Source organism: Gouania willdenowi, chromosome 21 (genome assembly GCF_900634775.1).
Source record: "Gouania willdenowi chromosome 21, fGouWil2.1, whole genome shotgun sequence".
Taxonomy (NCBI): domain Eukaryota; kingdom Metazoa; phylum Chordata; class Actinopteri; order Blenniiformes; family Gobiesocidae; genus Gouania; species Gouania willdenowi.
The window spans coordinates 7,785,307-7,802,351 of NC_041064.1; the positions used below are offsets into that span (position 1 = coordinate 7,785,307).

At 34.0% G+C, this 17,045-nt stretch overlaps 1 protein-coding gene across 6 annotated transcripts in view; it reads right to left on the bottom strand.

The window, feature by feature from the left end:
* Positions 1–6,329: 6,329 nt before the first annotated feature.
* The window catches only part of epha3 (eph receptor A3), a 134,122-nt gene continuing 123,406 nt past the window's right edge, over positions 6,330–17,045 (bottom strand). For 4 of the 6 annotated variants that reach the window (XM_028435308.1, XM_028435307.1, XM_028435306.1 and 1 more), the window contains 2 exons: positions 16,501–16,644; positions 6,330–8,338 (listed from right to left, as the gene is read on the bottom strand). In XM_028435308.1, coding sequence (XP_028291109.1) covers positions 8,239–8,338; positions 16,501–16,644 — 244 coding nt within the window. In that variant the 3' untranslated portion in view covers positions 6,330–8,238. Of the gene's footprint in view, positions 8,339–10,519; positions 10,638–16,500; positions 16,645–17,045 lie in introns of all 6 variants that reach the window. The other 2 variants (XM_028435311.1, XM_028435310.1) reach the window with 2 other exon arrangements.

Sequence of the window (17,045 nt, forward strand, 5' to 3'; positions counted from 1 at the left end):
TTGTGTATTTTTGTGTGTTTACTTTGGGGGTCGCCAGTTGCATGTCTGCACTAGACGTTAGAAAAAAATTACCTTAACCTTATGTAACTGATGTGGCGTTTTTTTTGTCCCCCAATTATATTTAATGTGAAGTTGGTCTTACATTTAATTTAAAATGGCAATAAAAAGTTTTAAAAAGTCTTCAACTTATTTTGACCAAAGTTGTAGGAACCCTGCAAATGCTGCAGTGTTAAGCAAAAAAAAAACGAGGCAGGTTTACATGACAGTCATCTAGCATCCCCTCTATTGTACTAGGGTCAGCCTTTCACACTTTCACCCTACACTTGTACAAAGGGTTGGAACATTAGTTGTAGGGTTAGTGTTAAAGGTCCATTTCAGAGTGAGTACCTTCTTCCTGTTACATATTATCTCTCACTCTCACCTCCATCCACTCCACCTTTACTTCTGCACCTCTTTTTGTCCCTTTCATGCATCGTCTGTCGGCTATGGATTGTTAACCCGAGGTTTTCAAAGCTCTCCACCTTGACTTTTATCTTGAACTTTCAACTTGTGCAACTCTCAGCAGACTCTTGAAAGCAGTCTTTCTTCTCTCTAGTGCACATGTCCTCTAAATCAGGGTTTTTCAACCACTGTTACGTGGTTATTGGGTGTCGTGGGAAATTATAAAATTTCACCTAATTGGTCTGAAAATAATTTTTGTAAACTAAGAAATTATTGACTGTCTGCAAATATGCTATTGTGAGCTCACAGACCGACAGTCAGCTTCACAACAGCCCCTGACTACAGCTGCAGAGAGGAGATGTGTGCAAATAAAGCTATCTTAACTTGTGATATTCATAAAAAAAACCTCATAAAAATGCACAATAAAAAATGGCATGTGATTTTTGCTCACTATAAACACCCCATGTGTACTTTGCTGCACTCGTTCATGTTAATAAACTCAATTCGGTTCATATATTACCGTATATAAATAAAATACAAATTTATGTATGAAAAAAAATTAAATACATTATACAAAACAATATTTAACAAAAAAAAGTTCAATTGTAGTTCCAATGATATTTATTTATTTTATTTTTTTATTTTTTAAACTGACGTTTATCAGCCCCCCCAGTTTCAACTATGCAAAATATGAAAGATGATAAAACAAACAGTTTTGTTTTTTGGTTTGGTTTGTATTCAAGGCACTGTAATACGAATGACTGTATATTGTTTAATGCACTTTTGATTTGAAAAAGAAATGAGATTTTTTGCTGTGGTCATTCATTTGATTCCTATTAAAAACACGTGTAAGAATGACTGCAGATTGTTTTAGTAGAATAAAGAATTATAAACGATCTTAAAAAAATAAAAATAAATATATATATATATATATTTGGGTTTATCTGATTCCTATTCAAGACACTTTCCTGTATACTGTTAAAATAGGCTAAAAAATGTCATAAAAAAAGAATAAATATTTTCGGTTGGTGGTGTGCCTAGGGATTTTATTCAATAAAAAAATATACCTTATTGGCTCAAAAAAGGTTGAAAAACAGTGTTTTAAATGTGAAGTTTATATAGTGACAATTTTAGAACCAAAATAATTACTATCACATAAATGCCTAAGATGTACAGAATAGGTTGTTTTTAACTACTGGCTTTACACAGACCAACCACATTGTCTTTAAATGTGTGTCTCTCACAACTGTGATTTACTAAAAAACATTACAGTCCCAGTGACAGTGGTATTTCCTGGTCGAAAAATCTTACTGGTATATCTTTTCTTCTTTTTCTTCTTCTTCTAGCCTGTATGACTTCTACTTAGAAAATTAACATTGTTTTTGCCACTTTCTCAGGATGAAAAACAGGCAGTGTGATCTCCACAGCGTAGGGACCTGAGTGTGGCCGTGCTGCAGTGATAACACAGTATATTACTTTGGTAAAATAATCAGCATGTCAGAGTTAGTCAGCATGTGGTTGGCTCCAAGGAGGATGAAGGGGTTACAAAACCAAAAACCAGCATTTATCTAGCTTTCAGTGTGTCGTTCTGTTATATGTGGCACATGTTGCACTGGGACAGCTCTTTATATGAGTGATATCCCACTTTTCTATTCCTCAGACACTGAACACAAACTGCAAGAGAGAAAGAAAAAAAAAAAACACGCATGAGTGGGATAAATGGGTAAATGGACAAACCTTCAGACCAAGACCAACAAAACAACATTAAAACTCCCTTAAAACAGGTGCTTTGAAGATACCAAGCCCTGGTTAACATATAAATCACTTTCATTCATAAATAGCAGGTGGATTATTATTATAAAGTCTCTGTCCTATAAAACACAGCTTTTTCAGTACAATAAATCTTCTTTTTTCTACAATTTAACATTGTCAAAATATTGTATTAATGCAAATCAAACCTTTTTTTAAATAAACCAAGCAAGTGAAAAAAAAGACTTGTAGTTGACATTTGAATAAAGTGTTAACATGTAGATGCGAGCACTTTTCCAACAGCTGGACACAGCAGGAGGATGTTCAAAGTATTCAAAAGAGGGGAAAAAAGTCCAAGATTTAATAAAAAATCAGCCTACGAAAAAGTCTGTCCATCAAGAATGTCCAATGTAGAGACTGACCATTGAGAGAATGAAAAATCTCAATGTGAAATGTTGAAAAAGTTTTCACGCATGCCCATTCATATATTGTTATGTGTCAATGGTATAGTACCACCAGCTGTGCAAATATTTGACTCACAAATAAATGAGAAAACGACTTTAATGGAAATTGTTGAAAAAAGAGGGTTGGGCCCCTAATTGGATTGTGCGAGGCATAATCATAATTACCTTTGAAATGATATATCACACAACTATGTTCCCATAAATCTGGAAATTGGTATGAGCCAATGATTCGGTACCACCAACCGTGATAATATTTGAGTCGCGAATAAATGAGAAATCGACTTTCATTTTTTTTTTTTCCATATCAAAAATCGGGCTCTGAGCATCGATGCGTACACATCCATAAATTATACCTACCAAAATTCAGCCCGATTTGTTCACGAATAACAGAGGAATAGCGATTTTACAAGAACAAAGTGAGTGGGGTTATGAGTCCGGTAGCCCGGCCTAAAAATATCTTCAGATTTTGAAAATTCTTATGTGCGTACCCCGGAATCTATTGAATTTTGAAGTCGCAAACTTGATCCTTTTGTCTGTCGTCGCTGAGCTGGAAGGAAACTGAAGGTTTTAGTTTCAGGAAAAGTGCATTTCTGTTGCTCTGTTGTACACATTGGGATTTGGTTTACTTTTTAAAAAAATGTGCCATTATCTCATAGATCCGTATCCGTAACATTTTTAACAGTTATGGCATTCGTGCTTTTCTTTCCGACATTGTTTGGTTTAATCTTGTCTTTTTCTTACTTTCTACCCCCCCCCCCGCCGCACATACTATCAGCATCACTTCTGCTTTCCCTCTGTTTTTACCATCACACCACGGCTTTTATTACCTCAAAGATTTTATTGATAAAAAGACATAACCAGTGGCGTTGTCGGGGCATACTGCTTTCATTATTTCCAGACATGGAGGATAATGTCCTGTTTTCTCTTTGTGCACATCTGCTCTGCAACATCTGGATAATGTCTGCTTTTCAACATTGTGCAGAGCGAACATCACTCTTTTCCTTCTCTGACACATCTCATCTTCTCTCAGTAGGCAAGAAATGAAAGAGAGAAAGAGAGGGAGAGAGAGAGAGAGAGTGGGAGAGAGGAAACACAGACATTCCAGTTGAAAGGCATGAAACAAATCAGCTTTAACTTTGGATGATTGGAAACATAATGCATTTTTAATGTGGTCAAGGGGACATAAAGGAGGGCGAGGAGGATTAAAATCAGAGGCAACGACAGCCAAACAGTTTGTCTGAAAATCTAACCGTTCTCTAGTCAACAACGATAATAATTTAACTGCACAGTTGTCATTGAAATGAGCAAATGGAGTCAACATTTATGCTAGAATATCAGGTGCCCTGTGACGTGGAATAAGTAGGATTTTTTTTTTTTTTTAATTATTAAAAATGGGGAAAAGACAGAAATTGCAAGGAAATAGTACATTTATATAATGGGGGAAAAATACACCAGAGACCTGATTAAAAAAAACAAAAAAAAAAACAACCTATTATTCATTGTTTATTATTTATTTATTTATTTATTTATTTATTATAAAATAACCTATCAATATTTTTACTGTGTTGTAAAACCAAAATTAATTGAAAGGCTGTATATTTAAGGTTAAATAAAACAGAGAATAAGTTTGTTTGTTTTTTTAACAATTATATATATATATATATATATATATATATACAAATCACTATCTATAAATGTGCATGTTTTAACCAAAATCTTAAGTCATGCAAACCAATACTTTTTTTTTTTTTTAATCTAAATGATTTTGTATTATTCATGTAGTAGTTTTTCCATTAGTCATATAGTTTATCATATCCATATTTATAATAGCATATGTTTTGTAGTATTTTAAATTTAAATAATTGTGTTTTATTAATTACATTTTTAAAATTTAAATAATTTGCACTTCACAAGAACGTCACACTCTGATTTCTGGATTGTTGAATGAGTTACAATGTTTAATGAGATTTTGCTTCCTGTGTTTCTGCCTGCAAAAAAAAATTACACTTACTATAAAAAGGTGTATATCATGTTTTTTTTTAAAAAAAATAAAATAAACAAAATTTAAAAAAAACCCAAAAAAACCCCACAATATCTAGCATAACTTTCTCAAATCATTTGCTTACTGTTAGAGAAAACATACATTTGAGCAAATCGTGTGATGAGTAAAAAAAATAAATCACAGAAACAGCTCCACATTATCCATTTCTAGATTTTTTTTTTGTGAATATTTATTATAAAAATATAAATGTTTCCACTACAAATCATTTTACATTAGTAGACAAGGCAGTCCATCTACATTTTCACACATAAACTTTCACGCGGACACACAGATCAGTCTTGAGACTTCAAATTAGGAATCTGAATATAAGGTTCAAACAGTATTGCTCTCTTTCAGATGTCTTGGATTTATAATGTAAGTCGAAAACCAAACACGGACATCATTGACACTTAATTTACTCTATGTTTAAAAAAAAAAAAGTTTTTTATAAAGAAAGTAAATAAACAATGCACTGTATAATGTTAACAAATAAATAATGTAATCATATTTGCCTTTTTATTGTAGAAAAAAAAACAAGTCTGACACGTAAAATCCAAAACAAAGATAAAATATTACAAACATTTTTTTTCTTCTTTTTGTAATAAAAACTGTTGCAGAATTTTTATTGAGTCATTTTATACATACAAACATTTGTACAAAAAAAAAAAAAAGGGGGGGTTGACCATGTACATATAGTAGGTTCTGTAGTGCTAGTTGCTATTAATATGATGGTTTACATATGTACACGCTGATCAGAACACAGAGCAGCAACAGCAGCATCCACAGGTTGACCATGTAATGGAAGACAGGACCAGACTAACTGAATAGGTCTGGGTTTCCCAAAAGCACCAAGTTCACTGCTGTCCCTTACACCAGGGTTCAATGCACAACCAGGGCTAGGAACCTTTCATGGTATCCAAAGTGCTCCAATACTGTATTATTTAAGTGCTTGTAATGTAGAGGTATGACAATAGTAGTACCCTTGACTTTAACGCTTCTCATTATTGACCAAGTACGTGCAAATGTACCAGTTTAACAATACAGTCGCACTAGAATGCGTGTACTGTTCGTTCTTTGGTTATTCCGTTTTAAAACCGAATCAAAAGAACAAATAAACAGAGTGGTTATTTTGTTTTATTGACTTAAAACCAAAACAGAAAAAGCAGTGTTTTTTTCTGTTTTAAAACTTAAAATATTAATGGAGAAATCTTAAAATTACTCATTTACTCAATTACTCAAAATTAGAGCGAGAACTGAAGTACACTGCGACTGGTTTCCCTCCACAGGTCCTGGACCAGGTCTCCACAAGCAGTTTTCTGTGGAAGTTTCAGCTCGTAAAAAGCTGCTCATGCTTTAGATTTTGTTTTGTGGTGTTTCAATCCAAATAGTATCCAAATAAACTGGTGACTTACTACCGATTGTGAGGCTTGTGTGAGGAACAATAGATGCAGGAACTTCTACGATTTGACATTTTTGCAAAAATAATTACACATTATAATACCGCTGGCCGCTAACGGCAGCCGTCAACACAAACGGAAGTTGATCACAAAAAATTGAGGAACACCAGGAGATTCATTACACCACACCTGGTTACTTTAATCACATTTCATGTGCATGCTTTTTTCTAACATCCATGTATTTATTTATGTATTAATATTGTTTCAATTCACCAGTTCGTTTGTAATGTGGCTCTTTTTTTTGTCCAGGAGTAAAAGTCTGCCCCCGTCTATGGGTCCAATCTGTGTGGTGAGATTAAAACATGAAGCTCTTGTCCTAGTTTCCCTGAAATATCCAAATATCACACCAACATAACAATGTTTAATTTTAAACATGAAAGAGACTGCTTGTCTGATTTTTGTTGTTTCATTATTTCTGTTTTGGTTTTAAGTTAGTAAAACAAAATAACCACACCGTTTAATTCTTATTTTGATTTGGTTTTAAAACGGAATAACCAAAGAACGAACAGTACACAGATTCTCTAAGGGCTTATGTGAGTGATATCCAAGCAGACATTTAGAGGGAACTGTTAAATAAGCAGATATAGTGAGGTGCTTCAAGGTAAACCCATCCTGAATACCATAATATATACTGTATATACTGGGATACCCTCTCAGTGATCCAAAGGAACAATGCATCTCTTTCAGGGCATTCTCACACCCACTTCTTGGTTCAGAACAATTGTCAGTCACACCCTTACCTCAAAGCAAAGTTAAAGAAAAGAAAAAAATGAAAGGCCAAAAGCTTGACATCAAAACAGGTTTGAAGTTTTCGTTTGAGGATCTCACAACGATCCACCGCAACGACACGAGGCACTCTCTTTGTTTGGGTTACATACGCCAGAAGCTATAGTTTGGACTACCTCTTATGTAACGGATCAAAAGCTGAGCAAAACAAAACTTTATCTTTATCGCTCTGAGGGAAGAGAATGAATCTAAATCATAGCCTACTCAGTGGGTGCTTTCCACACATCCTTTCATTTGGAACAAACAAGCCTTGTACTGTGAACGGTTAAAGATGGACACTCAAAATACAATTAAAAAACAACTCAAAAGAACCACAAGTAACCCTTCTACTTCCAATCACTTCTTCATATATTGACTCCAGCTTTCTCTGTTCAAGATTTGTCCTCTACTTTTCTCTCAATCCCTTTATTTCTTCCTTGCCCTCACTTTGGACCTGTACTCTTCATGTCACACTTTTCTTTAGAACAGACCGTACATCCTGAGATTTTATACAGTGGGTGCTGGGTGAACAAAAGAAAGAAAAAAAAACACTAACAAATGCACATTATTGTTATTAGAATCAATGAGTATCTTAAAAGAAAAGTCAGAGAGAGAGAAGTGTGTTATGGCCACTGTACCTTCGAAAGCAACAAGAAACAGGTTCAGGGTTTCCAAAGTAAAAGACTGTTTGAAGTATTAGGTTATTATTGCTCTTAACTGACAAACTGAATGCAAATGCTATAGGTTAGAGCTACATTGGCTCCGTCTGTTAGCATCTCGTTGTGTCCATACCAGCTCCACTTGCTCTTGGATAGAGACAGAATGTGGAGGTATTTGAAGCAGAACTCCACACGCCCCGAAAACCTCTCCCGGGAAGCGTCTGCGTCAGCTCCGGCTGTCCGATATGCTCCTCTACACAAGGCAATCTCACATATTTCACTGCTCGTGTCCACAGGCTGCTGGTCAGACGTGTTGTGGTCAAGCCACAATTATAGAGCGCGCCAGCTTCTTGCCCTTTTTTTTATTCCTGAAAGTGTCTCTTGGTTCTTATTTTCCATTTTTCCTGATCTTGAACCCCCCCTCCGGTAAGTCTATAAGGCATTTCGTCTTGGGTTTGGAGTGGCGGTGGGGGGGGGGGAGTTAAGTCAGTCAGGTGACTTAGTGTTGGGTCTTGTCTTTCAACCAACCAAAGAAATACATGCTTTCAACCACATGGTCACACTTTCAGTCTGGCCAGGCGGGCAGTCATTGATTCCAAGTGTGATTATATCAAACCACATTCAACAGTCCAACAATAGGTCCTTGGTTGGGTTCATGTCTTTTACACAGGTACGGGGTCGTTCTTAGTATCTACAGATTTCAGACTGCTTACTATCTTCTTCGGCGGTCCTACTATAGTCACTCCAACCTTTTTCAGATCCCTGTTTTTTGAAGGACAGAGAGAAGAAGACAGAAGAAGACAAAAAGAGGGAGAAAGATTCAAACGGGAGCATTAGTGATGGCGGATGTGACACCCATGTGACATTTCAATGACGTGCTCCCAGTGCTGCTCCCTTCACTTTCCTTTGGAGGTGTCATTCAGAAAAAAAAAAAGGAACTGCATTTCCCAGAAGGCTCCATTGACACTGACATGGTATGACCCTGTCAGTGGAGGAAACAATGACTGGGGCATGTTTCTGCTTTGCATTGAAGGCTTTATCTTTGACATGTGGAAAAGGGAGCAGCACTGGAAGAGCACCAGTCTGAACATTGGTGAGAATACATAATGTACAGTAACTAGTTCATTCTATAAAGCTTTCAATGGGATTGACATATTGCATGCATTAAAACCAAATAGGACATTGTTCTGTAAAAGCCAATGTATTGATTGTACAGTGGGAACCTATTAATGGTCAAGGGTTAGTTTAGATAAAATAGTTACGTACAAAAATGCCTCTTTTTCTCTCGATTGTTCCATTTTTGCAGGCCTACATTAGTAAAAGCAGTGGGAAAGCAGCTGGGACTGTGGCAAATTTCACAAAACACATTCAGCCCAAAATTTAGTGATATTAATAGGAAAAACAAAAACAAAAACAAAAATCTAATCAAATGCAAGCAAAAATAGCACTGCAGACTATTTACCAAACAAGAACCAGAATTGTTGCTTAATGCTCCACCCTCTCCTATGATATATAAAGGGATAGTTGATTATATACATTATTTCAATCAAAGAAATACTTTAAGCCATGGGTGTCAAACTCATTTTAGTTCAGGGGCCAAATACGGAGCAGTTTTATTGTAAGTGGGCTATTTTAGATTTTAGACAGGAATAATAGGAATTAGAACATATTTTTACTCTAGTTTGCACTTAAACGTATAAAAAAATTATGAAATATGTACCACACTGATAATATCAAAGCAATAAATGACACATATCAGTCCCTGCAGGCTCTTTTAGATTTTGCAACCAATTTTTAAGTAATTTAGGGACTTTTTGTGAACTAGTTTGAAGAAAATTTTGGAAAAAAAATCAGTTATTTTAATCATTTGAGATTAAAAATGCTAATATTGTGGAGTTTCATTGAATTTGTGAATTATTTTGGAGATATATTGCTGAGAATTGAATTAGTTGGTAATTTACACAATGACACTTTTTTACTTTCTCGTACCATAGAGCATAATGATGGAATGAATGAGTGATAAACATTTTAAAGAATCAAATTTTGTAAATAAGTGGAAAGAAACAGTATTTTATGCCTCCTGAATAAATTTGTTTCTATAGTTTTGATTATTTAAGGTCATCACCCGCCTGGTGTTCTAATCAAGATCATTTCTATCATCATTTTGTGTGTTTTTGGTGGCATTTTGTGTATTTTGTCGTTTGTTCTTTTCATTATTTCGTATATTTTTCTCTTACAATGTGTGTCGTTGGTATTATTTGAATTATTCAATCTCAGTGTATGTGTTTTTGGTGTCATTTTCTATGTTTCTCTGTTATTTTTTGTGCATTTTCTATCATTTAGTGTGTCTTTGTTGTCGTATTGCGTGTTGCTGGTAATGGTATTTTTCTCTCTTAGTGTGTGCATTTTTGGTGTCATTTTGTGTATTTTGTTGTCTGTCATTTTTATTATTCTGTATATTTTTCTGTTATTTTGTGTGTTTTTGTTGTCATTTTGTGAGTTGCTGGTAATATTCAGTATGATTAGCATTTTTTATTAACGATAAACATTATCAAAGCCCTTATTTTTTCATGCTATTTGTTCATTTTCCTCTCACTCTCTCTCTCTCTCTCTCTCTCTCTCTCTCTCTCTCTCTCTCTCAAGTACTTCCTGTAGTGCCATAGCGTACCCCTAGGGGTGCACGTGCCCTCATTTGAGAAACATTGCTCTAAAGGGCCGAATTCGGCCCCCAGGCCTTGAGTTTGACACGTGTGCTTTTAGCGAAAGAGCTGAATGAGTAAGTTCTGTAAAATATTGTAGCTCATGTCTTTTCTTTTTCTTTATTGACATTTTAAAACCAACCATCCCTTCAAAACTAAGACAAGTAAAAGCGTTATTAGTGGTTCTGGAGGTAAGTTGATTTTAGACAAAAGCCAAAGCCCAAAACTTTTGACCTCCACCCACCATCCAGAGTCTCTTTAGGTGGAGAGGGGCTTCATGTTAGAGAGTGGTGATTCCCATGGATGGCTCCCATTCTGGACAGGTGGCCGGTGTGATGTGAACCTCTGTCAGAACCACTCTACTGAGAAACAGCCAAGCCCAGCAACATTAATCCACTGAAATCTTCATCAACTAAACAGGAAATTGCACATATTTCCATATCAAACCTGAACATAAATTGCTTGGCTTATTCTCAAAGATTAAAAAAAAAAACAAAAAACAAACATATTTATATGTATTCAATTTATTTAAATTTGAAAAGATAATGGGTTTTAAAAAAACAAACAGAAAAAACAATATAAAACTTTCATTTTCTATTTATTTCAATAGTTATTAAGTATTAGAAGCAACAATAAATCAAATTGTATTTGTTGTTTACTGAACATAGTAGTAATAATAATAATAATAATAATAATAATAATAATAATAATAATAATAATAATAATAATAATAATAATAATGCATCAATTTTATATGGTGCTTTTTTGGGACTCAAAGCTTATTTACAGAATACAGAAAAATGAAGAAATAATAATAAAAATAAAATGAAAGGTTAAGAAAAGGCAAGTTTGTAAAAGTAGATATTTTTACTATTGTTAACATTGGTTTTATATGATTTTTTGTTGTGCAATACCATCCCCTAAACATATTTTATATTCTCTGTGACGCTATGATTTTTAATTATGTATTTGTTATTTATTTTACACTTTTTAAAGGCAGCATGTTTTCAAATCCACAGTTTGTTTTAATGAAACTTAATAAACTGTTAATAAAAGACTAATTAAAAAACACTAGATAATTAGATAATTATATATACAGTGTATATCATCACTCTTAAATGAAACCTTGACTGTTGATAATCATCCCTTTTCTTTCTAATCGTCATTTAATTTATGATCCTCAAACTTATTTGTAATTATCTAAACATTAAAAAATAAGCAGCATTGTAAAACAAAAAACAGTAGCGTCCCTTCAAAGTCTAGTAGAAACATTTTCATTCTTATTTTGTGCATCAAATCTAAAATACAAGACACTTTATTTTTAAAAAATGATGTTGCATTTTTTGGTTTTTGCCAACTCATCCTCTAATATTGAATTAACCAATTTGTCCAAAAGCTGTGTCAGCAGTTTGCAGCCGCAGTTTGAAAAAGTGCTTTCCTCAGGTCAGAACATTCCATGAGCCTTGAGCTGAATATCAAGGACTGGATTAAGAATGTAGCGATCAATAGAGCGATCAATAGAGCGATCCATATGGAGCTATAGGCTAGGAGGGGTCCGGGGCCTCGTAGCCTTCAGTGGATTAAAAACGCCACTAATTTAATTTAGCATCTGGTTACAGAAAAGGTGACGTGGAACAATCCAGATTCCTCTGTGTGGAGGTTATTGTGGTGCATTAATAACATTAATAGAGAACCACCATGGATCAATCACACAATTATTAACTTTTCACTATCTAACTGGTAACAGTTTATATTAAGGTACTGTAATAACGGTTAAATAATGCATAATAAGCACAAATTAACTCATCAATAGTTAATAAGCACTTATATAATCATAAATTAACAGTACATACATGCTTATAAGATGCTTGTTAACATTTATAAATACTATATATACTGTAATAATAATAATTAATGCTAATAAGCACTTATAAAAGTACATATTAACAGGTTATAAGGGCTTATAAGATACTTGTTAACATTTATAAATACTATATATACTGTAATATTATATAACTAATGTTAAAAAGCACTTGCAAAATTACATATTAACAGGTTATAATCGCATATAAGATGCTTGTTAACATTTATAAATACTATATATATACTGTAATATTGGATAACTAATGCTAATAAGCACTTATAAAAGCGCAAATTAACAGGTTATAAGGACTTGTAAGATGCTTGTTAACATTTATAAATACTATATATACTGTAATATTGGATAAATAATGTTTAAAAAGCACAAATCATCAGTTAATAAGCTCTTATATGATACTATATTAACAGTTAATAAGCACTTGTGTGTGTGTATATATATATATATATATATATATATATACATACAGTATATATATAAAAAAAAATTTGTTTTGTACAAAAGTGAACATACTTGATTTTAGTGTTTGAAGAATTTTATTTATGTTTAAATAATATGTTTTACATTGTTCATAAAACTTTTTTGTTGACAAATAATCATTTGAATACCTGTGATTTCGATTATAACTACAATCATCAAGATTAATATTTTTTTCTATGATTGAGCAGCCCTATTATTAATGCAATAACTGATAAGTTAATTAACATTATGTGTTTTATATATATTTTAATGATTAATAACATATTACCTGATGCTTAATAATGCTTTAACTAAGGGACCTTTATTGTTAAGTGTTACTTAACTTTCTTTAGTAGAAAATTGAGATGTTCTTCAAAGCACTTAGCGTTAGTGGTGCCAGCTCCACATTACTTCAACAAATGTGTCCCATATGAAGATCAACACTGGTAATGACTGCCCTGTTGGTAAAGTAATTAAGTTTCTGTTGCTCGGATTGGTCGTATACCCCTGCTGCTGCCATCCCGACAGTGAACGGCTGCTTTGATCACGGTGACTAGAAATGTCCATTTATTGACTCCGTCACGTTCCACATTAATTAATACAGCAGATGACCAACAGAGTAAATAGAACATCAGGGCTGCAGAGAAACATCTGTCTGTCAGAGGAAAAGAACGGAATAAAGTTGGTTTACGCGATTAGCGGCTACACGCTAATCTGTGAGATTTTAACAGCGTTTTGTTAGGATTTCAAAGCACATTATGGTTTGGCTTTGAATGAAAAAAAGTTAAATGAGGGCGAAACAAACAGAAATCTCATATCTCCATGGCAACATGACTAAAATTACTTTTCCATCAAATAAAGGCAAGAATTTACACAATTAAATTATTAACCATCAAAAGACTTCACAAAACCATTACCATTACGCTTGTTTATCACATTCACTACTGGTTTTAGGGTGAGCTATATCTCTGGCTACAACTGCACTATAGGGTAACAATCAGTCTACTTCAACCACCATCAAAAGTTTATTTACGGATAAAAAAAAGGGTTCAATTATAAGAAAAACAGTAACAATTAAATCATATATTACAATCAATATAACAAATGATTCATGGAAATAGTAAATGTAGAGAGAATTATCTGAGAATTATCTGAGTATTTAGAATAATGACTCATCTGAACAGTAACACACTGTGTGTTTTGTTGTCATTTTGTTGTTCTTTTCTTTAATAATTCTAATGTTGTGTTTGTTTGTGATTGTTTTGTATGGTTTTTTTTTTTTTAGGTATTTTTGTTCCCATTTTGCATAATAAATCATTATTTTGTGTATTTCTTTTTTTTCATTTTGCACATTTTCACATTCAAAATTTAAATTGTATTTATTTTATTTAATTTTTTTGTTTTTGTTTTTGTTTGGTAGCTCTTCTTAATTAGCAATGAGATAAAATATAAAATAATAGTAATATATAATACATATGTCATATAAACTGTACATCTTGTGTGTTTTGGCATTAATTTGAATTATTCAATTTCTCTTTTTGTGTAATTTAGTTGTAAATTAGTATGTTTTTATGTCATTTTCTGTATTTTTTGGAGCCATATTGTGCATTTACTTTCGGGGCTGCACAAACCTAGTCCGAGGGCCGTATGTGGCCCCCGGGCCATCAGTTCTCAGTGTCTAGGTTAGAAAAACTGCCTTTTTTATTCAATAAAAACAAACTCCTCAGTGGTTGAATGCAGTGATTTGTGCATGAGTCAGTGTTTTATTTGCTATTTCGGGTGTTTTTATGTACAAATAATTTGGGAAACAATGTGAATACTTTATAATAAATTATATTATGAGTTTAATAATTAGTTTATAAAAACACTGCCTCATATTTCGTGTGTCCTGTTTTAACTACGCTAACTCTCCCATGCAGCATCCATGTGGTCTTACTTTGTATTTTAACCTCATGCTGAATAGAAAGAGACGTCTTTGCTTTCCTGTTTGACAGCTATGCCTTCATTTTCTCTTTCAAAAGCTTCCCTTTTCGCTCCGATCCCGTTCCCCTCGTGGAACTCCTTCTCTTTCTTTCACATATGCTCGCTTTTTCTATCTCTTTCTTTTCTTCTCCAACCTTCTTGTCTCCTCATACTTGCAACATAGAAAGCGTGACTAAAGCCCTGTCATTATGAGTTACTGTGACTCTCATCTGGACACCTTTAGTAATGGCTCTATACAGGGATGAACTGGGACCACTACATTATCAGCATATAGAAGCCGTTATTAAGTCATTAATGCTGAAAATGTGGCTTTTTATGTCTTCATTTTAGTCATTATTTCCCCAGAAAAACCTATTTTCTTTGTCCCATTTTTGCCCCTTTTTCATACTTTAGCTACTTGTCCATTTTTGCAGGTCCATTTTGACACTTTTATCCAATTTTTGTTCTTTCTTGAATTTTTTTGGCCACTTTTGCCCAATAAATACCACTTGTTTCCTTTTTCCCCCTACATCTTGCCTCTTTTTGTTCCACATTTTTGCCACATTTGGCTCATTAAAGCTACCCTTTCCCATTACATACCACCTTCCTGTTTATTTGCCCATTTTTGGCCACTCTGGACTGCTTTTGTCCCGTTTTTGCCCCTTTTCAAAAAATTCTGACACTTTTTTCTGACTTTAGCTACCTTTTGCCAATAAATACCCATTTTTTCCTATTTTTGTCCATATTTGCAAGTTCATTTTGACACTTTTTTCCAATTTTTGTCCTTACTTGAATTTATTTTGGCCACTTTTCATCCAAAGAAGAACCTTTGCCCAATAAACCACTTGTTTCTTTTACCCCTACATTTTGCCTCTTTAAGCTATGCCAACCTTTTGTCATTAAATACCACCTGGTTCCTCTTTATTTGCCCATTTTTAGATCACTCTTGACTGCTTTTGGCCAATTTTAGTCACCTAACACATTTTTCTTGCAACATTTTTGAGACTTTTGGGCCATTTTTGGCCACCTGTTACTAGGCTCAGCCCTGGCATTTTCTATCCAGACCAGCCCACTACATTATCAGTGAATGCCACAAAGAAGCCGTTATTAAGTCAGTGATGCTCAACATGTGGCTCTTTATGTCTTAATTTTAATTATTATTCCCCCAGAAAACCTTAACAAGGAGAAACTTTTTAACCCCTTTATATCTATTTCTTTTGGCCATTTTGCTACTTCCCATGACCCATTTTTTTCCCTTTTCAAAAAGTTCTGACACCTTTTTCAGACTTTAGTTGCTTTTTGCCAATAAATATAAATTTTGTCCTATTTTTTTTGGTCAATTTTTGCAAGTTCATTTTGACACTTTTATCCATTTTTTTTGTCCTTTCTTAAATTTTTTTGGCCACTTTTACCCAATAAATACCACTTGTTTCTTTTTACCCCTACATTATGCCTCTTTTTGTTCCATATTTTGCCCTTTTTCACTATTGTTTGTAACATTTTGCCAAATAAATCTTCCTTTTGCCATTACGTACCACCTGGTTCCTCATTTTTTGGCCACTCTTGACTGCTTTTGGCCCATTTTATTCACTTTACACTATTTTCTTGCCACGTTTTTGCCACCTATTACCATGTCTACCTCGACTCCCTCTTCAATAAGAAAAAAAAAAAAAACGTAGCAGACTGGACTGGCCCACTTCGGGTAGATGGTTCACTGGGACGATGTCCGGTATGCCTGATGGCCAGTCCACCCCTGGCTCTAGCTTTATTTATTGAGAAGAATTCCTACTGGCATCAATAGGCAGGGAAGCCTAATGTGCTTGTCTATGTGTGTGTGTATGTGTGTGTGTGTGTGTGTGTGTGCGTGTATGTGTGTGTGTGTGTGTGTGTGCGTGTGTGTGTGTGTGTGTGTGTGTGTGTCTTACTCTGTGGAGGTCTTGGCTAAAGTGTCACAGGAGCTGTAGCTGACCCCAGAGAAGGCCTCCTTGCAGGGTAAAGTCCTCATCCCATCCATCCAATCGCCCATCGGCACTTCTGAGCTGCTTCTCTCCAATAACAGGTTGGCTGGCCTTAGATACACAAACAAATGCATACATAAATCATAATAAATCTCTTTTTGATACAATAAAAAAATAAATCACTTTAATTCAATGAGTACAACTATCTGTTCATTTTCAATGATCTAAACAACACCAGTAGTGCTAAAAGCTAATGTCTACAGGACAGAGATAAAAAAAACAACAACTCAACCACACGTGAAATCAGTGACAAAACTTGACAGATGGGCAATGTTTGGCACAGTTATTATAAATAAATATAAAACATTGATGAAATAATGATTAGACATGAACCCGATAATACAAAAACCTAAAAAAACAAACTGTCTTTTATGTGTTTTTTTTGGTAACACTTCTATACACAAACTCATAACACATAAGGCTGATATTATCTGTCATTAGCATGAATAAGG